Source organism: Phascolarctos cinereus, unplaced genomic scaffold, assembly GCF_003287225.1.
Source record: "Phascolarctos cinereus isolate Bilbo 61053 unplaced genomic scaffold, phaCin_HiC Scaffold_2;HRSCAF=192, whole genome shotgun sequence".
NCBI classification, from domain to species: Eukaryota; Metazoa; Chordata; class Mammalia; order Diprotodontia; family Phascolarctidae; genus Phascolarctos; species Phascolarctos cinereus.
Window position 1 is genome coordinate 118,698,102 of NW_027555625.1, and position 24,475 is coordinate 118,722,576.

At 39.2% G+C, this 24,475-nt stretch overlaps 1 protein-coding gene across 4 annotated transcripts; it reads right to left on the minus strand.

The window, feature by feature from the left end:
- Positions 1-438: 438 nt before the first annotated feature.
- On the minus strand, positions 439-14,521 carry CNRIP1 (cannabinoid receptor interacting protein 1). Of its 4 annotated transcripts, none has more exons than XR_013484574.1 (4): positions 14,251-14,521; positions 11,306-11,456; positions 4,418-4,613; positions 1,487-1,575 (listed from the first exon to the last, which is right to left on the minus strand). XR_013484574.1 is itself a non-coding variant. In XM_078149550.1 (4 exons), exons 1-3 carry the CDS (start codon positions 14,427-14,429, stop codon positions 4,503-4,505), a joined length of 441 nt encoding a protein of 146 aa, XP_078005676.1. In that variant the 5' UTR covers positions 14,430-14,521; the 3' UTR covers positions 1,487-1,575; positions 4,465-4,502. The 4 variants fall into 4 exon arrangements, 3 of the variants coding, with proteins under 3 accessions (XP_020841062.1, XP_078005677.1, XP_078005676.1); XM_078149550.1 differs by having other exon boundaries at positions 4,465-4,613; XM_020985403.2 differs by lacking the exon at positions 4,418-4,613 and having other exon boundaries at positions 439-1,575.
- Between the last annotated feature and the right edge of the window lie 9,954 nt (positions 14,522-24,475).

A 24,475-nucleotide genomic window follows, 5' to 3' on the forward strand; every position in this document is an offset into this window, starting at 1 on the left:
ATCTTTTATTTTAAAGCTGCTAGACAGGCAAACTCTTTCTGGTTGGACCTTAACTATCAGAATAACTTCCTGTAATAGTTGGGAACAAAGCCAACAGCTTTTCGTTGCTCTATGTTGTAGATTTAGGTCCTTACTTACTATCTACTGATCATCCAGCTAGTGTGGCCACATGGATGATTCTCTTCCAAGGAGCTGTAGGGGAATGACTAGTCAGGGGATGACCATATGTTCACTTTCACTAATGGGCAGAGCAGTATGTAGGTTTTGGAAGATGTGGTCCAGAGTTAGATGTTGGGTGATAATTAGCCTCTTAGATCCAAATTGTATATTTGCACCCTAGAGCACAAATGAATGGGTTGGAGCTGAGGTGACTAGTGACATAGTCACATCTATTTTACCAAAATGGTCATTACCTAAATCAAGAGAGCAAATTAGGGCTTGCTTTTCAATTCCTTTATTAGAAAGATCAAAAGTGGATTACAATTCCATATATAGTTTTACAAAGTTCACATGAGGGAGGAATGAAGTGATGCTATTAATATGCAGATCTCAACCATGTAGGCAATGTAACCGGTACTTCTTAAATAAAGGGGCAAGATGACAATTCAGGTAAACTGGCTTGCAGAAAGTAAAGTTCTGACAATCCCTTAGGTCCTACACAGAAGTTACTGCTTAATAGTACCTTGAGTTAGATTAGATTTTAGTTACTTGTAGGAGCCTAGGTATAGAGCTAGATTACCTTGATTACCTTAGTCCCTTCCATTTCAGCCTTCTTATTTTACGTGTACCAAAAAACTAAGTGAAAATGCTATCTTTCTGCAAGCTCATTTCCATAAAGCCAAGCTACAAATAAGGAACTCTGCCACATTAGTTATTGCTCATTGTAGTTCATATCTTTCCAAAGAGCCTGCTTTGAAAAATCACTCTAGAGTCTGAAACAGCAAAGGATATATGTCACCAAATTCCACATGGCAGATAGGGTCCACATTTTTTTTTTTTGCAACATTGAACAAAGAGGAAGAAGTCATTCAACTTGGAAACAAGCAGCACAAAGATCCACAGAACCACTTAAGTACACAACATCTAACTTGCATTTCTGCTTGGCTATTGTCAGAGGTGGTCAACAGTGTGACCAAGTACTTTGGGTGCAAGTACACAAACACAAAATATAGAAAGGTGTTGTTTTGTCAGTGATGTTGCATCATGATCTGCAACATGGTGGGGGAAGGGGATTGCATCAGAGGAGGATTATACCTCTCAAAAATTTGGGACTTATATGTTACCTGTACTCAGTGGGAGAGAGCAGCAGTCCAAGTATGCCTTAGTTAAGGCTTGTGCTGGTCGTGGGTCTGATTTTTTTAAAGGTAGATTTCTGAAGAGATTGTCCGTCAATATCAGACAGGCTCATGTTCACAAGAATGATTCTTTGTTCACCCACATCAAGCTGCGTGTCTCATTGGGCTTGCACTCATACTCAATGGCAGAGAAGGGGCTTCCCCATTGGCAATGATCCCGTTTGTGGTAATTGTAGAACTTCACTTGCCACACAGTCTCAAAGGTCCCAATATCAGCGAACTGGGGGAAGAGAGAACATAGCCAATAAGAACTACATTCTATTGCTATCAGCAGACTGGGCATTTTTTCTTTTCAACAGCAAGGTTCTGAACAGCGAGACTTACTTTTGCTATACTACCTTTCATCTACTCTGTATTAGTCTTTTACAAATAAATATCTGTAAGTACTTTTACAAATAAAATAAATATTTGTAAATACTTATTTGCATGTTGTTTCTCTTATTAGAATGTGAGTGCCTTGAGGGCAGACAGTGCTTTTACCCGCCCCCTTTATAGATCTCTAGTGTTCAGCCCAGTGCCTAGCACATAAGTACTTAATAAAGTTGACTATCAAATAAGGTATAGTAAGGTCTTCTTCACTTTGTGCAAAGATAGATTTCTGATACATAGTGTCGTAGATGCAGCGATGTGAGGAACCTCAGAAAGTTCAAACTCTTTAACAGATGAGGAAGTCAAGGCCTAGAAAAGGGAAGTGATTTGTGTAAGTAGTAAGTGACAGAGTCAAAATTTGAATGCAGATTCTCTGATTCCAAAGCCAGTGTCTTCCCCATTGTACCTTTCTTTCTCCTTTTTAATCAAAGTTTTGTAAAATCAAATAATTTCCACTATACCAGGACATTTACTCCTTCAAAGGACTCCATGGCAATTCCATTAACAAGTTAATTATCATCTACTAACATAGCAATTTTTAAGAATTGTAAAATTAGGGGGCAGCTAACACTGACCCTGGAGTCAGGAGGACCTGAGTTCAAATCTGGACTCAGACACTTGACACTTACTAGCTATGTGCCCTGGACAAGTCACTTAAACCCCACTGTCTAGGAAAAAAAAATTACAAAATTAATAAAAAACCAATTAAGTGAACATATAAAACAGAGGGCAAAATCTTGCCCCCAATACTTAACACTTAAATAGACAGAACCAAGCAATTTAACAAACAAATGGAAAAGTATGTTACCACAGACATGAAAATGTAATGTCTTAATAATTTATCTTACTTTTATTTTATCTATCTTAATATCATGTATTTTAAAATTCTTTAAGAATCAGAATTTTAGAGGTGAAATTGTGCATGGTAAGGCTATTGCTTCGCTGACTCTTGGTTCAAGGAGACATTAAAAATATCCAAGGAAAATGTTAGAGATCCTATTCTAATTTCCTGGCATCTCTGAACTTTTGCAAGCCAGGAATACATTAAGATTTCCCAAGGTAAATCTAAATTCTGAGATTCATTAGAGCTATTTAAGAGGTTTCTAGGGAGAAACTGTAATGGCAGATAAGCACATAGTGCAAACCCATTCATTTTGCTAAGTTGATCCAACAATGTGTACAGCTGATGGATGTGAAGAACCACTGACATTGGTCAAAATCGATATACTGGATACTAAGTTGATGGGTACCCATCAACTGGGGAGTGAATGAATAACTGATGTTATATGACTGAAAAGGCATACATTTTGCCATGAGAAATGTAAGCTTCTTGAGGGCAGGGACTGTCTTTATTTCCCAGCACTTAGGACAGTACTTAGCATAGAGTAAGCACTTAATAAATGTGTACTGACTCTATCAAAGACGTGGGCAAAAATCGAAGGATTAGAAGGCATTGAAGGGGTTTTTATTTGTAATAAGTATCCACAGTAAGGAGATCATAGATCCATTTAAGTATCAAGGAAAATTCATTAAAGAACCCCCTAATTTATAGGCCACTGTAAGGTTTATTTTGCTGAGGGTCTGTTAACAGGGTCCCACAAGAGCAAGCAGTATGAGAAGCATTGTACCATACAATTAAGCAAATATCTGAGTGCTTAATGCACATTCACTACTGTGCTGCACACAAAACAAGAGCTGAGATACTCTGCCGGACTCAAGAAGTTTGCAATATCCCTCCATAAAGCAAACCATATATACTTCTGAGACAAGTAGGCAGAGTTGTCCTACATGGGATTCGCTGCTGCTCTTTCAGGTCAGTAGCTTGGAAGAGTATAGGATACCCCATAGTCCACTCAGCAGATGCTCAGGTGCCCGACGGGTTAGACTGACCCAGCTGCAGTTCTCCTTGTGCTATTTCAAGACTTTGACATAAAGCACCAAGATCCTTGACCTTATTTTATCCTCGACCCTCTCCCAATGTGGGGGTGGGGAGGAATAACTTGGCAAGATCCCTAGACTTGTCTGTAGCCTGGCGAAAGAGGAAGGAGGGCAGTCAGAGCTCGAAGACATTGCTGATGCTAAGAAGGAGGGATGTCAGAAGCTCTCTAAACATTTCCCCAGGATGCCTAAAACAATACCCTCTACTATTGCTCCCACCCTAGTTATAACCCCTCTAACGGACTTTGGAATTAAGATTTTTTTCTTTGTGAAATATATTTTCCTTATAATTACTATGTTTGATTAGAAACAGTGAATGGAATTGCTTAAGTTCGCAAAATGCTCACCACAGGTATGTAAACAGCCTTCCTCCCATTATATTGTCTTGACTGTGGAAAGAAACTTAAAACAACACAGGAATAAGCTAATCCTGGAATTGGGGATGAGAGGGAATGAACACATGTCACCATGCTTATGACCTATATGTCCATTCACATTTGGAACTGCTTACTCATAAGCAATATTATGAATTTTGTTATTGTAAATTTCATCTGGACACGCTACCAAACAGTTTCAGGGAGGGACCCCTTCTAGATTACTGACTTGGGTCTCCAGGGAAGGTATGTAGTTACAAAATTCACTAGACTAGCAATCTGAAGCTCTAGTTCTGGCTCTACCTGTAACTAGGTAAATTATTTAACTTCTAGGTCTCAGCTTCCTCATCTGTAAATGGGTGTAATACCTGCCTCATCTACCTTACAGTGCTGTTGAGAAGATGAAACGAAAAAAGCAACACGAAAACCTCTTGACAAGCATAAAGGGCTCTGTAGCTGTTGTTGTTCAGTCATTCCAGTCGTGTTCAACTCTCCATGACTCCATATGAGGGTTTCTTGGCAAAGAAACAGGAGTGGTTTGCCATTTCCTTTTCCAGCTCGTTCTATAGATGAGGAACTGAGACAAATAGGATTAAGTGACTTGCCTAGGGTCCCACAGCTAATGTCTGAGACTGCATTTGGAATCAGGTCTTCCTGACTCCAGGCCCACCACTCTATTCACTGTACCACCTAGCTGCCCTGATGTAATTTTAAGACTATTATTTCATGTCCCTTTTACCTTCAGTAGAGGGGCTACTTGTCTCCACAGTATTAATAGTTTAATCCACTAGAAGGTTTTTTGTTTGTTTGTTTTGGATTAGACACAATTTAATTGGAACTCCAGGTAAAAGAGTTGCCTTAAGCATTGAGAAGTTAGGTGGCATGCTGAGGGATACATGGCCAGTATGTGTCAGGCATAGAGCTCAAACCCAGGTCTTGCTGATTCTGACACCAACTCTTTATCCACTACCTCTCTTAGAGGAATTATAATACAGATACCAAAGGATCCAGAATTAAATGAAAGTTCCAAATCTCAGGGGAAAAAAAAGCCACATTCATTCTCAAGCAATACTCAGTTTTACATCACATTTTTTTCCTGATTGCATTCTCCTACCCTAATCCAAGCAGCTATCCCTTGTAACAAAGATTAAAAAAGAAAAAAATGTTTAATAAAGTCAACATATTGAATGAATATGACAATATATGCAACATTTCATACTCAATCTTCATTGTTGCAAATAAAGAAAGGAGGTGCATTTTCTTGGCTTTCTCAAGATCCAAGTTTGGCCTATAATAATCAACTGCAGCTTTTAGTTTAATTTACATTACTGTAGTCATGTGTACATTGTTTTTCTGGTAGTGTTTAGTTCACCCTACATCAGTTCACATAAGTCTTCCAATGTTTCTCTGAATTTTTCATGTTCAATGATTTTTTTGTGGTGCAGCAGTATTTTGTAAAGTTGATTACCACAATTTGTTTAGCCATTCTCCAATAGATAAGTACCTTTGTTTTCAGTTCTTTTCTACCACAAAAAGTGCTGGTAGAAATATTTTGGTGTACACAGTATCTTTCTTTCTGTCTTTAACCTCTTAGGGTTATATTTTTAGCAGGTCAATCTCCGAGTCAAAGGGTATGAACATTTTTGTCACTTAAAAAAACATAATGCCAAATTGCTTTCTCGAATGGTTGGTCCAATTCATAGCTTCAGCACAGGAATGAATATTTAGACATAACTTAAAATTTATGACCACTTCAGGAGACTTTATGTACTATGAACAACAAAGTGATCAACAGAAAAACCTGAAGTTTCCTAAAGTTGTTGGTACAAACTCTCTATTAACCTGTAATAAGTGTTGATGGTTCCCATGACTATTAGGAGGAAGGGTTTAAGATTTGTGTTTTAAAGATGTCAGATCCTGCTTCACATAATACTTTCAATTCAAGGTCGGAGTGCCAAGTAGCCTCCTTTGATCGTAAGCTGTCCAACCCTCTTGTTTAGGGATGATGTGTATGTGTGTGTGTGTTTACATATACACACATATAGACACAGATATATATGTACACACACAGATTTTATATATATATATATATATATATATATATATATATATATATTCACACACACACACACACATACACACATATGGAAAGGGAAAGAACTTACATCTATACCAGAGTATGCCAATTAATCTCATTTTAATGATGGATATTGCTAGTTATTATCTACAGTTGCTCAAGAGACCAGCTTAACATTCCACATAGGAAGAACAAAGTAGTTAAAGAATGCTGGTTTGCTTGACTATGACATGCTGTTATATGGAAGTCCACTGAGTTAGGCTATAAGAACTCTGCCTTAGAAAGGCACTGAAATTGGATAATGAGTTTGGCCCATAACAGAATAGGAAGAAGAGAGCAGGCTGGTTTATCTTTGGGAAATTGTACAGCAATTTCAATTTTCCCAAGCTTCTACTTATTTGATTCTGAACCTAACAAAAGTCAAATAAAATGGGCATTTTCATGTACATAGAACAGAAAAAAAGATTGTGCATGAAACATACATCTCTACTATATACAGTTTGATTCTCTTTTAAAGTATATAATAAATTCAATACATAGCTTTCAAAGCTATCCTTGTTTATCTGTATTTGTTTTCATATATTCTCTCTTTTTAAAAAATATCTCAATGACTCTCTCTCCCTCCCTCTATTATTTTTGAAGAATCAAAATTTTGGGTGACCCATAAAGTAATGAAGACTATTTTAGGAGAGGTCTAGACTTGTGATTTCATTGGTATAGGTAATTCTTAATGAGGAAAATCCCTTTACCAATGTAGGTAACTGTTGTGTAACTTGTAATCTTGGAGAACTGCTGAAAAACTGAGAGATTACATGAATCATGGAGGGTTACACAGCCATATGTGAAGCAGGCAGAACTTGATTCCCAGACCATCCTATCTCAGAGTTCTGCCTCTTTTCCCACTCTGTGATATTGTTGCTCAGAGAGATACTAGGTTTTAGGATATTGGCAATGATGTCTTGTGCCTAAAAGACACTATTCAACAATGTGTAAGCCTGGCAAAGGAGGGCTATTTTTATAGTGTTAGCAAGGGATAACAGAAGTACAACCTAAGTGCTACATTGACACAAACAAAATATTATGAGACTTAGCCTTGTAAATAGGTCCTTTGCAAAGCTATGTGGTGCTAGGTCTGAAGTTGGGAAGATTTGAGTTCAAATTTAACCTCAGACACTTCCCAGCTGTATGACCCTGGATAAGTCATTTAACATTTTTCTGCCTCAGTTTCCTCAACTATAAAATGGGGATAATAATAGCACCTACCTATTGTTGTGTGGCTGAAATGAGATAATATTTATAAACAGTGCCTAGCACATAGTAGGCTCTTAATAAGTGCTTTTTTCCCCTCTCTCCTTAAAGCATTTGTGTAATAGTGCTGCTTTCCCAGGAAGTAGAATAATTAATTTCTCTTTAAATTACCACATGATACCCAGAAATTCTTTGGGCCTCTTGAAATTTCTACCAAAATTTCAGATATTTCTATAATATAATCAATAGCACACCTTTTGCTTGTAACAAGCACATATCTTACTGAGTTCTATGATTCATTTTGTCTCTCTGTAGCAGATGGACTCTTTCAGTTGTTTTTCTTGGACTTTAAAATGAGTGCTCTGTATACTAGCTCATATTGTCAAGGAGGAAGCCTGAACTACACTAAGTGGTTGGGAGAAACAGTCCCAAAATATTGCTTATCCCAGATAACATACAATGAAGTAGTAGAGCTGATTGTAAAAATGTTGTTATGAAGATTATTGTAGCCATATATCATCTGTTTATCAAACACCAATTATTTGTGTCAATTTTATATATATATGTGTGTGTGTGTGTGTATATCTATATCTATATCTATCTATATCTATCTATCTATCTATCTACATATATATATATAATGAATATGAAATCCTAAGGGAATTACAGACATAATTAAGAGACGGTCCCTTTCATAGAACTTAAAATCTAATGGGCATGGGGATATAACACACACAAACATACAATACTATGTGACAAATGGATAATTGCTATATTGACTGCATAAACAGGGACAGTTCAAGGTGCTATGTGATGGAGTTGAGAAAGCGTCAGGGAAGGTTTCCTGGAGGAGATGCCATCTGACTAGGTTTTATAGGCTGTGTTAGATTTCAAAAGGTTAGAGGTGGCAGGGGGAGGAGATTATAGATAAAGGGAATAACATAACCTATTGTTCATCTTTAGTTTTGAAGAGGGCCAATGACATCATGGGGTGGTGTCTTGACTTTAGCATGAAGTGGATTTAAGTGAGGCAGAGTTGCACAAAGTTGTCAGCCTCACTCTCTCTTCCAGAGTCATCAAAGTCCAGTGGCAAGACAAAAGTCAAGATGACTGGCAATAGCCCAGGATGCTGTGGATGCCCTTGGCATCTTCAATGTCTGACCAACCTCTAATGGCTCCAAAGTATCTGCTTCTTCCACCTTCATGTCCATTGGGACAAATTGTTCTCATCCTCCTATTTCACCAGGGAAGTCTTCATGTGTTTGAGAGAAACATCCTCCTAACTCACCTCTGATGGGTTTGAGACTATTCTCAACTTGGTTTAACCCATCCTCTGATGGGTTTGAGACTATTCTCAACTTGGTTTAACCCATCGGCTGGGATGGTTTTACTAGGGTGTGGCCACTGCACATGCTACAGTTTCTTGGAACCACAGGTGAGTTGAGTGCCAGGTGGACACCAAAGGTAGAGGAGCAGCACAGAAAAGGGCTCAGCAAGCCCTCACACCAGAGGTTCTAGTCTTCCCTGGATACCCTATACATAAGCAAAGCCACTGAAGTGGAAAAATTCCAGATGAATAATGAGAGGATAGCAAGTCGTTTGGCTAGACCACAGCACATGTTGAAAGAAGCTGTATATCAGGTCATAAAAATAGGGTGTCTAGCTGTTGAGGGCCTTGAATACTAGGCTTATAAATCTGGAGTTTTGTTTCATAGGTAATAATGAGCCACTGAAGGATTCTGAACAGGAGGATACATGATCTGAACTATGCAAAGGGAAAATTAATCTGGGAACAATGTGAAGAGGTAGGGGGTGGGGAGGATGGGGAAGAGAATGGAAGCAGAAGAAGCAGCTGTTGTCTTAGACTAGGCAGATGGTAAAAAAAAAAAAGAGCCTGTACTAACAAGGGAAGGATGATGATAATAGAAAGGAAGAGATTTCAGAAAGCAAAGTTTACCAAAAGTAATATTGAGGCATTACCATTAAGTCAAATTTCAACTTCAAACCAAGCAACTAAATCTAAAAGTTATCACCATGACATGGGTGACTAAAATAGAAAGCTGATGACAGTAATACCAACACTTACAGTTGCAAGATCTGAGAAGTTTGAGGTGTTTCTATTTCAATTTTGCTTCCATTTTATTGAGGCTATTGAAGTCATATTGAGGGAAATGGTCCCCAGATATGCTGAGGTATTTGCCTTTATTTGGGATTCCTTGCTCCTTAATTTTAAAAAAAATTTTACATTGGCCTTTTTCCCTCTAGTCATTCTTTTGCAGTTTTAATTCTAGGTCTTCTGCATTCACTAAGAAATCTAATAAGTCTCATTTTCCTTCCTAACTCACTGTTCCCTTTTATCCAGCAAAAGTTGACTTATGAACAGATGGTACCCTGAGAAGCCAACATTCTTTTCCAAGGAAGCCTTCATTCTCCATACCACTTCCTCCAAGGCTGCCTAGCCTTTCAAAGAGAGCAAACCCAGGAATGTGTTGTTTGCTCATCATACACATATAGTATAACATAAAGAACATGGGATCTGGAGTCAGACGACATATGTTTAAATCTGAGATCTGATATTTACCAGCTCTGTGAGTCTGGGCAAATCACTTAACCTCTTTGGGCCTCAGTTTTCTCATCTTTAAAATGGACTGAGTGGGCAACCTTTTACCTTTAGATCCTATTTCAAAGTTCTAAGAAAATAATCTTTTCTCCCTAAGACTAGATGCTGTTTAATTTTAGGCTCCTTTTGCCTGAATTTCCCATTCACTTGGATTTCCCAGGCAAGGAAGAAACTTAACATATCTTGTATCAAAATATGGAACAGAATGAAGATTATTTTTTTTTAGTAACTAGACAATTTATGCCCAACATTAAATGGTTACTGCTAAGTTTCTCATTTTAAGTATCTAGACAAATTATTGTCACTGTTCAGTTGTGTCCAACTCTTCATGATCCCATGTGGGCTTTTCTTGGCAAAGATGATGGAGGGGTTTGCCATTTCCTTCTCCACTGGATTAAAGCAAACAGTGGTTAAGTGACTTGCCCAAGGGCAAACAACTAGTGAGTGTTTGAGGCTGGGTTGAACTCAGGTCTTTCTGACTCCAGGCCCAGCCTTCTGTCCACTAAGCCCCCTTATACCTCACAGTAAATGGTTACTGTTAAGATACCCACTAACATTAACAATTAGAAGACGATTTCTGGTTATGGTCCCAACTATTAATTAAGGATATAGTGATATATGTTTTATGCCTTAAATTGAATTACTATTAGTAATTAATAAACAAGTATGAATATCAATACAAATGAAGTCACTATGAGGCTGGCATAGCTTAGGGCATGGGGCCTTAGTCTTAAAATCAGGAAGACTTGGGTTCAAATCCTGCCTTTGATACTTGCTTTGTGGCTTTGAGCAAGTCACCTCACCTTTTTGGGCCTTAGTTTTCTTAGATTTAAAATGAAGAGAAAGGACTCAATAGCTTCTTTCCTGTTCTAAAATTTGGACCTTATATGTTTTCTAACAAATATTTAATTTAAAGATAGGCTTTTTTTGGATCAGTTATCAGGGTTAGTCTTGACATAGATGAATCAAAGCATGTGAAAAGAAATACATTTCACTTGTCCTAATGGAGGCAGACACCTTTTGGTTTTACTTTTGATTGTTTCCTTTGGCACCAAAAGAATCAGGCTTGTACAAGGCCAAGTGTCTTTCAGACTTACCCCCTCCTGCTCAAGTAATGGAGAATGTATAGTCCTTAATTTTCCAACTCCCCTGTATACCCATTTCTAGTGTATTTGGACTTTGTATATGTTTGTATAGAAATATACTAGTGATTCTATTTCATTTTCTCTTTTCTCCTTCCCTCCTTTCATATCTTCCCCTCCTCAACCCCCAGACCCCAGAAAATAAACAAAACGAAACATACACTTAGCTCTACTAGACTTACAGGCATGGTGATCTGGATGGGTTGTCGCTCCCCACTTTTTGTTGGGGCCACGCCTTCTGTGTCATATATTCCTGTGTAAACAACTCGGTCCCCATCAGGCTCTTTGGATTTCAGCTCTAATGGGACAACCACACCACCGATGGAGATGTTCCTGTAAAAGGCGAGAGAGAATCACATGTAGTACGATGTAGGCTCACCTCCTATACCTTGAAATGGAGCAGAATTCCCAAGTAGGTTTGGAACTATGTCAAAACAGATTAGGCATCTACAATGGTGATAAGGGAAGGAAAATGGTAAAGAGAAAAGAGCACTGGCCCAGATATCATGATATTTGGGTTCTAGTCCAAGATTTACCACTATAGCAAGCTGAATCAAGACAACTTACTTTACCTGTCTGAGCCTCAGTTTCCTCACATCAGAGGCTCTTAACCTGGGATCCATGAGCTGGCTTTAAAAAATCAATAACTATTTCAATATAATTTATTTCCTTTGTAATCTTATGTATTTAATTTTATGCATTTAAAATAACTATTCCAAGGGGACCATAAGACTCAGCAGACTGCCTAAGGGATCCATGACCCACACAAAAGTTCAGAAACTTTGGACTACAGGATCTCTAAGGTGCTATCCAGCTAATCTTATGATTCATTGGATACAAATGGACCTACTTACCCCCAATTCCTTCCCTTCAGGCCTATCACAATAGTAGGGATTCCTTTAGGAATAAGAGATCTCATTAAAATGGAAGCAGTTAGGAAAAACATGGCCAAAAATGTTGCACGAGAGTACAACTACCTCTCTTCTTCAAGAAGGTGGGACATTATGGATATTAAGAACTCCATATGATATTCAATTTGGTTGATATGTTGGTTAGTTTCGCTGAACTATTCCCCCCCCCCAACCCCTACCACCCTTTTATTATAAGTGAAGTCTCTCTAGGAAAGGGAAGAAAGAGGAATATATTAATAAGTATAAGTGATTTAAAATTTGTTAATGCAAGTGTTAACTAGCAGGGCAACATATCATTGCTATAGCACAGAAAGGGTTACAAAGCACTTATAGAATTTAGAGTTCATGAGACCTTAGAGACCTAGTCCAACTTTATTTCCTACAGCAGCTAGGTGACACAGTAGGTGGAATGAAGTCAGGAAGATCTGAATTCAAATGTGGTCTCAATGACCAAGTCATTTTGACTATTATAAATACCCAAATTAACTGCAAAGGACTTAATGAAGGAAGACATTATCTGCATCCACACACATACATACTTGTGTTTAATGGTAGCCAACTTTAGGGTGGGGAGGGGAGGGAAGAAAAAAGATATAAAAGAAATTTACATGATAACTTTACTTTATATTTAAAGGGAATAGCAAGTTGTACATAATGGAGTCGCAGTTTCATGTGCAATCTTTTTTAAAAATTCTATTATGTTATAGAAATGCTAATTTTATTTCATAAATTAAAAATAAAATAAATTAAATAAAAAAAACAAATCTGGCCTCAGACGCTTACTAGCTGTGTGACTCTGGGCAAGTCATTTAACCTGTCTGCCTCAGTTGCCTCAACTATAAAATGTTTCCTCAACTGTAAAACCTCACAGAAATGTTGTGAGGAGCAAATGAAATAAAGTACTTTGTAAACCTTAAAGATCTTTATAAATGCTAGGGTTTAGAGGGGTGAAAAAGAACAGAAGACAGTTATGTTTTAGGTTGGAGAGAAAGGGAGAAGCAGAAAGTAAAAGGAAAGGTCTACAGCATACTTGGACAGCATATCAGATGTTTCCAACCACAAGGGTCTGCAGATGATAGAATCCAGGCACCTGAGGCAGCTGCTTCAGCTAGTCCTTTGGTCAGTTCTACAAAGGATCCTCAGCCAAAGAAAGGTCCTGGAACCCTTTCACAGAAGGCTCTTAGTACTCTGAAGCCTAGTTCTTCACCAGCCCACTTGTACCAAAGAGGCCTTTCTCTCACCCTTGTGGTACTCCAGGACTTCCTCCCAGGGGGCAGGGAAGGGCCACTCTCTTTGCCCAACTGTCATCCCAACCAGAAGCCTGTGAAAAGGATTATCATGTGGCTGAGGAGAAGGGATTATGGGGAAACAGGAACACAGGCACAAAAGGTGTACCCTTTTGCTACCAGGTGCCTGGATTGAAGTTGAGTCTTATTAGGATGAAGGGCTGGAGTTCTAAGAGTTTAAACCATGGGTATTACCAGGATGAAAACAAGAACTCAGAAGACAAAGGGAAATAAATAAAAACAATAGGTTGAGGCCTGAGCTAGAGTGAGCCTTGGCTGAACTGGAGGAGGAGCCCTTTCGCCTGTTTGTTATCTCCCATAATGAGGGCTGCTTCCCAGTCTTAGTCACCATCTCCCTCCTTCATCACCAACAATAGGGTACCGAGATGTCATGCTTCAGGGAGGAGGAGAACTTTGGAACCTCACGGTGTCTCTCCCCCCCCCCCCCAATAACCTTTCTCTAAACTCGCCGAGCAGCATAGGACCAGGGATGTTGCAGCAGACACCTCTTCCCCAGGTTACTCAGACAACCAGTTTTCTTCAGGTTGCTGATTACTCTTTTGGGTCGCGGTAGCACAGACACCCAGAGAAAGAGAGGCGGAAAAAGGGTGGTGGGGCGAGTGGGAAAGCGGTCTCTCTTTCAGGCTGCCGCAGATTTAGAGAAGCCTGCTTTAGCTACAGCGACAATGGAGAGCGCAGAATTACTAAAGAAAAGGCAATTAAGGAACAAAATGGGGAAAGGGGAGCTTAGTCAGCTAATTTCGAGGAGCCAGGGGCGGTGGGGGGGGGGAGAGGAGAGAGGATTCTGGAAAGATATTAGCTACACTTGGAGTGGCAGAGACCTGAGCCGTACCCACCCATTCACCCAGATTGTCTTCGGCTTCACTGCCACTGCCCTCCCTTAGGTCTCTGGCCAGGGACGTGACTCACTTCACTTGGAGAGTGGTGGGCTTGATCTTCACCTCCACCTTGTAAGAGGAACCCGTGAGCAGCTTGATGGTCCGATTCTGACCGAAGCGTTGCCCGTCCACTTTGAAGAAGACCGGACCATCGTTAGGCTGGATCCGGAGAGCGATGGAGAGGCGCACGAGGCTCGGGAGATCCCCCATGGCTGAGCACCAAGGCTTGGGGATGCTGGCGTGGGGTTGGGCGGGGAGAGAGGTGGCTGCGGCCCAGGAGCAAGACCGCGGTGGGCGGAGAGGAAACGGAGGGAGGGGAAGAAGAGACTGCAACTAGCTAGGAGCCCGCGTTGGTCCTGGCTTTGAAGGTTCGCCTCGCCCAAAGCAGCGAGGAGGCCAATCCAAGAGACCACCCCTGGGCCAGATGTTTGTGCTCCATTCCACCAAGCCCTTCGACAGCTGCGGGCAGCGGACTGCAGAACGGGTCAAATGGCAGCCAGGGCCGAGAGAGTTAAGCCTGATTACCGCACCATAATCCCCTTCCTAGGGGGAGGGAGAAAAGGCAAGGCAAACTCCTCCCTCTTCCAAGTAGCCTCCCCAGCTGGAGGAGACACAATTCTCCTCCTTCCCGTTCCTCCTTTCCCCTCCCCCCCTAGCTTCCCTTCTTTCCCCTCCCCTTCTCCCCATCCTCTCCATCCTCCTGAGGAAAGCAAGGGGGATTCTGAGGCTAAATATGCCTCCAAATGATTGGGACTAATGGGCCCTGGAGAACCTGAAGTCCTTGTTCAGGCACCAGATTTTGTTTACATGGGAACATGATCCCAACCTAGCCGGATTGCCTTCATGAGAAAGAACACAGGATGGTTCAGAGTAGGGAATTGTTTGTTCCTGTGTGTAGACGTGAGGCAGGAAACAGGAAGGAAACCTCTAGCCCCTGAGTTATGCTTGAGGAAAGATGATGACTCCCTAAAGCTTAAGAATGATGGCTGAAGGATAGAGCAAGCTGAGAGGCCTAGGGCTAACATAGATTACAATCTAGATGTCATTGGAAAAGGGACCTGTGTGCACAGGAAACTTAGTTTAGCACATTAACTTCTGTGAGAATGGGATAATGATAACAAGACTTAAAACACTCATATGTATGAATGGGGCTATATTTTATCAAAAGGGGGTTGGTAGTTTTTTTTTTAAGCCATGTACACACAGATTGACATTGAGGCTTTTTGTGAGATCAGTATATATGTAGTGATTAGGTCGTTCTTGGTGTTACTTTAAATGCAAAAAAGAAGCAAATACCATATCTTTGTCATCTTAATGCTTTCTCATGTTACAGTATCCTGTACCTTGTTGCTGGCATTTTAGTTGAAGGTGTGATGCATCCAAGAAAGTGCTGAATATTTTCCAAAAACAAAAATCAAGTAACATCAATTTGTGCATTTCCCCCTTTGATATATTATTAGCTCTGAGTGACCCCAGAGGATTAGCTATAAATTCTTCAGAAAGAATCTAACACGTACTTGTGCCAGGTAAGAGCAAAAAGAGGAATGTGTAAAAGGTGTTAATTGTAGTATCAATTGTACAGTGGTAATGAAAAGTTTAAGTTTTGTTATCAAAATGGATTATTATTTCTTGCTGGTGCATGTCAGTTGGAGACTTGCTATTCTAGAAGAAAAAGAAAATCCATACAGTTAAACTATTATTTGGTATTGGCTTCCAATGGCTAAAAAACAAGCACCTGTTTCAGCACCATCCAGGTGGACAGTTACTGGAGAACACCTGTGCAATACTATCACTTGTGAGGTACGACTTATTACAGATTTAGATCTGGAAGTGACCTTAGAGTCCATCAAGTTCAATTCCCTTATCTCACAGATGAAAAAATGAAGTCCAGAGATGTTATGTGACTTGCCCAAGGTCACACAAATGATAAGCCGAACTGGGATTCGCTAAATTGGGAGCCAATATTCTTTTTCGCTCCATTATGAATTGCTGCTTGCGATAGGAGCAATAGCATTACAATGCTTCTGTACAAGTTAGGATAGTTTTACCTTAAATGCTATTGAAACTATCCTCAAGACTTGGTTTGGGGGACTAAAGGCTTGGGCTGGTGATATCACTTTTTGACTGCCTAAGCACAAAACAGCAATGAGTACCACCAAGCATGGTTTTGATACTTTGATGGTGGATCACAATGGGCAAGTCAGGCAACGGAGCTTTGCTCAGCTGAATCGACTCAAGATGTCTTCAATGCTTGTCCTTGTTGATTATCCTCCTGCTACAGCTAGGTAAATTTCTGTTTGTTAATTGTTGAATAACCTATTAGTGTCTCATTTTGCTCTAATATTGAACCTAAACGACCAAGGGACTGGCCTGAGTTGGGTTCCAGCCTCAACACTGCAATTTCTTTAGACCTAGGAAAACCTCTAACTTCCTTAAAATATTTGGTTGTTTCTTTAAATATTATAGTCTCATTTCACAAATAAGCTTTCACAAACAAAGGTGAAAAGGTCCACTAGACATTTATAATAGGTTTGTAATCACACTAAGTTAGATTCCCTGGTGATGAAGATACACATAACCTGAAATGTCCTTTCCCCCCTCCACTTATTCAACTCCCAGCTTATCCAAATTGTTCCTATCCTGTTTAAAGCTTGTTCAAATCCCAACTTCTCTATGAAGACTTCTAAGACTATCCCAGCCTTAGTGATCTTTCCAATCTTTGAGTTCCCACAATAGTTTCACACAATTTAAATGTTATTTAATATTGTTACTGAATACTTGTGTATTATTTTGTGTCTCCAATCATATTACAACTATCATATTTCCCTCACAGCACTCATCAGTGTGGGGGCACATAACTAGTACATATTCAACACATACTTATTGGTTGATTGATTAGGCACTTTTTAAAAGTCATTAACTCATAATGATATTTGGATTTGTTAGTTTCCTGAACAAGAAATATATAAAATAGTACCCTAAGGATCTGCAAGAATAAGGACAACATTCTAATTTACAATCAGGATATAACTGATATGTGAAGAGATTTGGACTACGTATGATAAGCTGTGATCGTACCTGGCTTGCCAGGGCTCTTTGCTATATAATTTAAGGTCAGATGAACCTTTTCAATAACCTCTGGATTTGTACCAAGATTTTTGCCAAATCTATGACTTTCTGAGTAATAAAGAAGAAAAAATATGACCATGGAAAATCATTATCTGGATATTACCTTTTGTCCTCCTTTTTCCCCTGTGAGAATATTCATGTACTCCCTCCCTCCCTCCCTCTGTCTGCCTCTCTCTCTGTCTCGGTCTCTCTATCTCTGTCTGTCTGTCTGTCTGTCTGTCTGTCTCTGTCTCTCTGACACACACACACACACACACACACACACACACTATAATCACAGCCTCTTCTCTGACTAACCAAAGATTCTTCATGGATGTTAAATCTTGGGATACAATAAATAAGCCACGACTATGGCTTAGCTACAGGTTCTTTCAGGATTAATAAATTTGATTGGTATAATCAACATTACATTCATATTTTCTGTTCCTTAGTATTTTCAGAAAATATTAACCTGCTAATCATGGGATTTTTAATACTGACAATTGGAGAAAGAATAGATAAAAGAATGGAAAATAATAGAAAATTAGGTGGCAGAGAGAAAAAGCAGGATCAAAGAAAAAAATCACCTAAAATATCCAGCATGGGGACTGACAAGGAACACACACATCCAAATATTTTGTAAAGGGTAGATGCTTAAATGTTTGTTAAATTGCATTTATTGGATTGAATCTAGAGAGATAATTTTAAAAAAGCCAACCCAGAAGAATGGTTATGAGGAGAGGGAAATACTTCTTTTTTGGGGGGAAAGCTGACACTCATTAACAACAGAAAATCTGACCAATCTTTTTTTTCTGGAAAATGACATTTGAGGATCTTCCTCCATATCTTTGCCCTTTTAATAATTCCACATGTGAGACACAGGCATTCCAAATGCTGCAGTAAGTTTCTACAGTCATAATGTTCCTATTCACAGAATCACAGAATTGGAGAGTTGGAGGGGATCTCAGCAGTTATCTACTCCAGCCTATACACCAAAAGAATTGCCACTATAACATATACAACAAGTGGTTGAAAACCTGTAAGAGGTCAAACCCATCAACCTCGAGACAAGCTATTCCACTTTTAGAGAGCCTGAGTTATTTTAAAAATTATAAGTCTAACTTTCATTAAGATAAAAACTGATAATTCACTATGAAGTTGAAATGCAGTAAGTTTATACTTGATCAATATTTTCACAGAAGTCTAAAATGCTTTTAAAAGAAGGTTTTGATTATTTTTATAATGTAGTTCTTGCATGGACCCACCATAGATGGTGTTGAAAACTGATAAATACCATGATTCATGGAGTGAATATTGCAGGTATCAAGTAATTCTCAGGATTCTTTTACAGAAAGTCCATTTTAACTGTGTTTTTAAAAAAGTGAATCACCGCCTAGGGTAAAAGTTCAGGGTTTTTTTCCCCTGGCTTGTAAATCATTAATCCCTGGGCTGAACTGATTAAATTTGTACTGTCAGTGTTAGACTAGCCACCACCAAGAGTTTCAGAATTTTGAAAAACAATGAAGCTGTAAGAGTTATAAAGGCCTCATCTTCCTCCACCATTCGCATTCATTGGTTGGAAACACAAGCTGAGATTTAAAACAACTCAATTGAAAGAGATGGGATGTCTCTTTCACTTCAAGAATTAATTCCTTTAAATGTCAGATATTATAACCTCTCTGTATTTCTCCTCATCTCTAGTTTCAATTCCTAAAATAGCTCCCTCTCCAATGGTCCTGGAGCAATTTTGAGGAAATAGCACTAAGTTCAGTCAGGGCATACCTTGGCTTATAAATGTAAGGAAAAGCCCAAGTATAGAGATGTCTACTTGTGTTGAGGGCTGTTGTTTAAGGGAGGGAGAATAGACATCTCTAGCCTCTTCTTACCCCACCATTCTTCAAGAGAGACTTTAATTCCTATCAGGAGGATTAGTAAGAAATGGGGACAGAGGTCACTCTGCTCTCTTAGGAGAGACGGGGTACCAGGCTAGAATTATATATTATCTGCTCCTTTAAATACTATTAGTCTAAGGGATATGATTGAAGCCAACCTAATTTTCGATCACTTTCTCTTTATTATTGGGGAGAAAGAAGACCTTGAGGTTTGATCCCTTTCCTACCAAATACTAATTCCACAATGAGCACACATAGTCAATAGTAAAGAAAACTTATTTCCAAATTGGTAGCCAAACAGAAATCAGAGAAGATATACATGGGAGAATATATACCAGACAATACAGAGTGAAGGAGTTCTCCCACTGAAAGGGAGGTGATTCCACTTAACCAAGGGAGAGAGAGTTCTGGATCTCACCTAAGGAGAAATTCTTCAGCTAGCTGAGAACAGGGACATGATGAAGACTGCCAGTTCTTCTCATGTTTTCCCAGAGTCTTTTCCTTCGGCTTCTTGAAGTGGGGTTGGTTTCTTATATCTTCTTTCTCAAAGCTGAAATCCAGAAGTGCCTGCAGTGACTTGTTGCTTGACAAATTCTGAAAAAGACATGAAGATTGAAGAGTCTCAAAGGGGATTGGAGAAGGTCAGAGCTCTCTCTCTTCTCACCAGCTCTGCCCTGCCCCACAGGGCAGGACATTCATCTCTACCAATAAGGAGAGAGTCTCATACAAATGGGTTTTGGGAAAGGGTTTACATTAATTTTATACACAGCTCTATACAGTCTCTCATAGTTCTTGTTTATGTTTTCAATGACAGTTTAAAAATATTGTTTCTGAACGTGGAACTAGATTATATCAGATCATCTCCCCTTCCCCTGGCCCCATTCCTTTTATTCCTTCTTTTACATCTTTGAATGATACATCAGTCACGGCCAAAAACTAAATCCATGCTACCCTTTCTTCCCTTTCCTCTACAAATCTACAATAGGAGAAACACAGTGATTGTCATATGATAGAGTGAGTTCTTGTCATCTTTCTTGTGATTGTCTTCAGAAGGGTAAGAATGTCACATCAGCCTCTCCTCACAGAAGATGCCCAACTGGGGGCACCTGATGTTAGTTTTCTTGGCAGGGATTAGGTTCTCTGCATCAGAGCTTTTTCATCTCTTCTTTTTACCAGGAACATTAGCCCCTCAGTGGAATCTTTGGCACCCATAAACCTTTCTGGCTCCAAATCTCAGGCAAAACCTTGGGGCTTCTCTGACTCCTCTTTTTTCTTTTCTTTTTTGTTTGCTCTCCTCTAATTTGAATCAGATTTGTGTTTGTCATTCTAAGTTTTGTCTGTCTCCTGGGCTGTTTTTTTTTTGTGATTGCAAAAATTTATCAATAAGGTCAAGGCAGTTCAGGTTACACTCTCCTTGTTCTCATGTAAGAAGCCTTTCCCTTTTGGGTTGTAGTTCATTTCGTCCTTTACCAATGCCTGATGGAGGACTTTTCCTTTTTACAAGTTCCACCCTCTATATCTTTTGCCCTGGGGCTTAATAATACACTTCTAATTCCTTCTCCATGTCATAACCCTTCAAATACTTGAGGACAACTACCATGAACCCCCTGAGTCTTATTTTCTTCAGTCTAAACATGTTCAGTTTTTCCAACCAATCTTCACATGTCACACACTCAAGGCCTGTCCTGCTTGTGCTCTTCTGGACACTCTCCATTTATAAATGTCCCTCTTAGATTGTGGCACCAGAACTGAACACAAGACTCCAGATAAGATCTGATGAAGGCATAGTAAAGAGAGACTGTCACCTCCCTTAAAAGTCATCCTTTACCAAGTTGGATCACCCACCTTATTCAGAAATGTTATAAATGACTTTTGGCTATTTCCCAAGATCAAGTCCATCAGGAAAAGATAAAGAGTTAACACCATTGGATATTCAAAAGTGGAGTTTCAACAGCATTCTGAGCAATGGATCCATCATTACGTGAGTCAACAGATTGTGTTTGAGAGGGTGAGGGAGCCCAGCACTGTTCAGCCAGGTCTAAAGAGGGATCCACTGAATGTGTGTTTGTCTGATCACACAAAATGTGTATCTCTCCCTTCAAAAGGTATAAAACCCACATGTATTTAGCTTGAGGCATGAGCCTTTGGAATAATTTAAAGGGTTTGTGAACCTAGGGGCTCTTTGCCCACGGCTAGGGACCACTGATAGGGACTCAGTCACCATTTTATTTTTTTATTTTTAAAAAATCTTTAAATTTTCACATTAGTCATGATGTAAAGAAGAATTAGAACTAATGGGAGGAACCACAAGAAAGAAGAAACAAAATAAAGCAACAAAAGAAAAAGAGAGCAAAGAATATGCTTCTATCTGCATTCAGATTCAATAGTTCTTTCTCTGGATGTGGATAGCATTTTCCATCAGGAGTCTTTTGGAGTTGTCTTAGATCCTTGTGTTGCTGAGAAGAGCTAAGTCTACCAAAGTCAGTCATCACACAATGTGGCTGTTACTGTGTACAGCATTCTCCTGGTTCTAGCTCATTTCACTCAGCATCACTTCATATAAATCTTTCCAGGTTTTTCTGAAGTCCACCTGCTCATCATTTCTTGTAGCACAATAGTATTCCATTACATGCATATACCACAACTTGTTCAGCCATTCCCCAATTGCTAGGCATCCCCTCAGTTTCCAATTCTTTGCCACCACAAAAAGAGCTGCTATAAATAGTTTTGTACATGTGGGTCCTTTCCCCGTTTTTATGATCATTTTGGAAATATAGACCTAGAAATGCTATTGCTGGGTCAAAAGGTATGCACATTTTTATGTCCCTTTGGGCATAGTTCCAAATTGCTCTCCAGAATGGGTGGATCAGTCCACAACTCCACCAACAATGCATTAGTGTTCCAATTTTCCTACATCTTCTCCAACATTTATTATTTTCCTGTTTTATCATGTTAGCCAATCTAATAGGTGTGATGTGGTGCCTCAGAGTCATTTTGATTTGCATTTTTCTAATCAATAGTGATTTAGAGCATTTTTTCATATGACTATAGATAGCTTTAATTTCTTCCTCTGAAAACTGCCTGTTCATATACTTTGACCATTTATCAATTGGGAAATGCTCAGTGACTATTTTAGGGGAATTTAAAACAAATGAGGAATAGGAAATGCCAATACAAAGGGGATAACTAGGTCCTAAAACAAGAGAGTCTAGATGCTTTAAAAAATCTATTTACTCTATGGTTGCCCGTTGAGTGCTATGGAATCAGTCTTCCACTTCTTTTCCAAGTAGTCCTCCTGACCTAAAGATAGACCTCTCTTAGTTCTGGGCACACTGCAGAACAGAAATTGATAAGCCAGAGAACATCAATAGCTCTGTAACCAGGATGAAAAAGTATTTCAACTTCATATCTGATGAACAGGCATGTGGTACAGTGGAAAGAAGGCTAGGTTTGGGATCAGATAACTGGGGTTCAAATCTTGGCTCTTCCACCTAATACTTGAGTGATCTTGGGCAAGTCACTTAACCATTCTGCGCTTCCATTTCCTCTTCTGTAAAATGAGGAGTTTGGACCAGGTAAGCTGTAATGTATCTTCCAACTCTATATCTATGATGTTGCATGAGCCTCTGAAAGAATAGGGCTATTTAGCCTGGAAAAAGAAAGATGATGGGACAGACTTGGTAGCCACCAAGTATTTGAAGAACTGTCATGTGAAAAAGGTATTAGATTTGTCCTGCTTGGCCCCAGAGGACAGAACTTTAGACAGTAAGTATAAGTTTCAGAGGTAAATTTGGGCTTGATGGAAGGGAAAAAAAAACTTCCTAACAATTAAATCTAGTTCAAAGTGAAACAGGTTGCCTTAGCAGCTGGTGGATTCCCTGGATTGGAGGTCTTCAAGCAACATCTGGATGCCTACTTCTCAAATAGATCATAAAAGGCATTCTTTTTCAAATATGGGTTGTGACCACTGAGGTCCATTCCAGCTCTGAAATTCTGTGATCTTTTGATTACCCACGTGTCCTATATGAAGCAAACTTTCAACAAGTTGTCTGTTTCTTACCTCCAGGATCAAATATTAAATCTCCCATTTTGGCTTTTAAAGCCCTCCATTATCTACCTTTCCAATCTTCTTACTCCATTCACTGTCACTATGTTCTCTGTGATCCAGTGACATTGGCCTCCTTGCTTTTCCTCACAGTAGATATTTCATGTCCTGACTCTGAACACTTTGATTTATTGCTCCTCATGCCTGGAGCTCTCTTTATCCTCATCTCTGCCTCCTGGTTTTCCTGGTTTCCCTGTTTCAACTAAAATCTGACCCATAAGAAACCTTTTCCTATCCTCTTTAGTGCCAGTACTTTCCCTCGGTTAATTATCTCTAATTTTTCATATATATATATATATGTATGTATGTATAAATCTACCCATTATATATATAGATATATATGTATATCTTGTCTGTACATAGTCTTTTGTGTGTTGTCTCTCCTGTTAAATTGTAAGCTCCTTGAGATCAAGGACTATCTTCTGCTTTTCTTTGTATCCCTATCTTTTAGCAGTGTCTAGCTCTGGTATCATAGTAGACACTTAGTAAAATGCTTATTGATGGACTGGTTATATCCTGATTTATGGGTGCCTAGAATTGTTCCTTTTTGTATGTTTACAACTTCTTTTCATTCTTATCCTCAAAAGAGATGGTACTTACCCAGCCTTCCATGAAATGATCTGTACTTCTGTAACCTAATTGAGTAACAAGTTGTTATTCTGACTAGCTTATTTTTAACAATTGCAAGAGTATGTCTTCATTTGACTGACCCTTCCATTAGAGGAACATAATTAGGAAACACTGTAATGACTTTCTTTAATTTGTAATAGTAACAGACTTTATTTTGTAATGCTAATGGCTGTCTTATTAAGGACTGTAATTTTTGCTAGTAGAAACTATGGAAGAGCCAGCAACTAACTCACTAGGTTCCTTCCCCTTTGACAGTGAGTTTATAAACTGGGCATCAAAGTGAGAGATGACTCCTTAATAGGGGCAGATTCTGAACTGAGCTGTGACATTCAACACTTCATTCACTAGCCATTTACTTGAGCATTTAACTACTTTGCTGAAGATGCCTAGCACTCATCTGAAGTAGACACTGCATTCAGGAATCTTGGGGTCAGAGGTGTCTGTGGGTCAAGTACATGTGTTCCGGTTTGATATCCTTGCTAATAAACAGCATTAATCAACCAAGTGGTGGGTGTGAACTT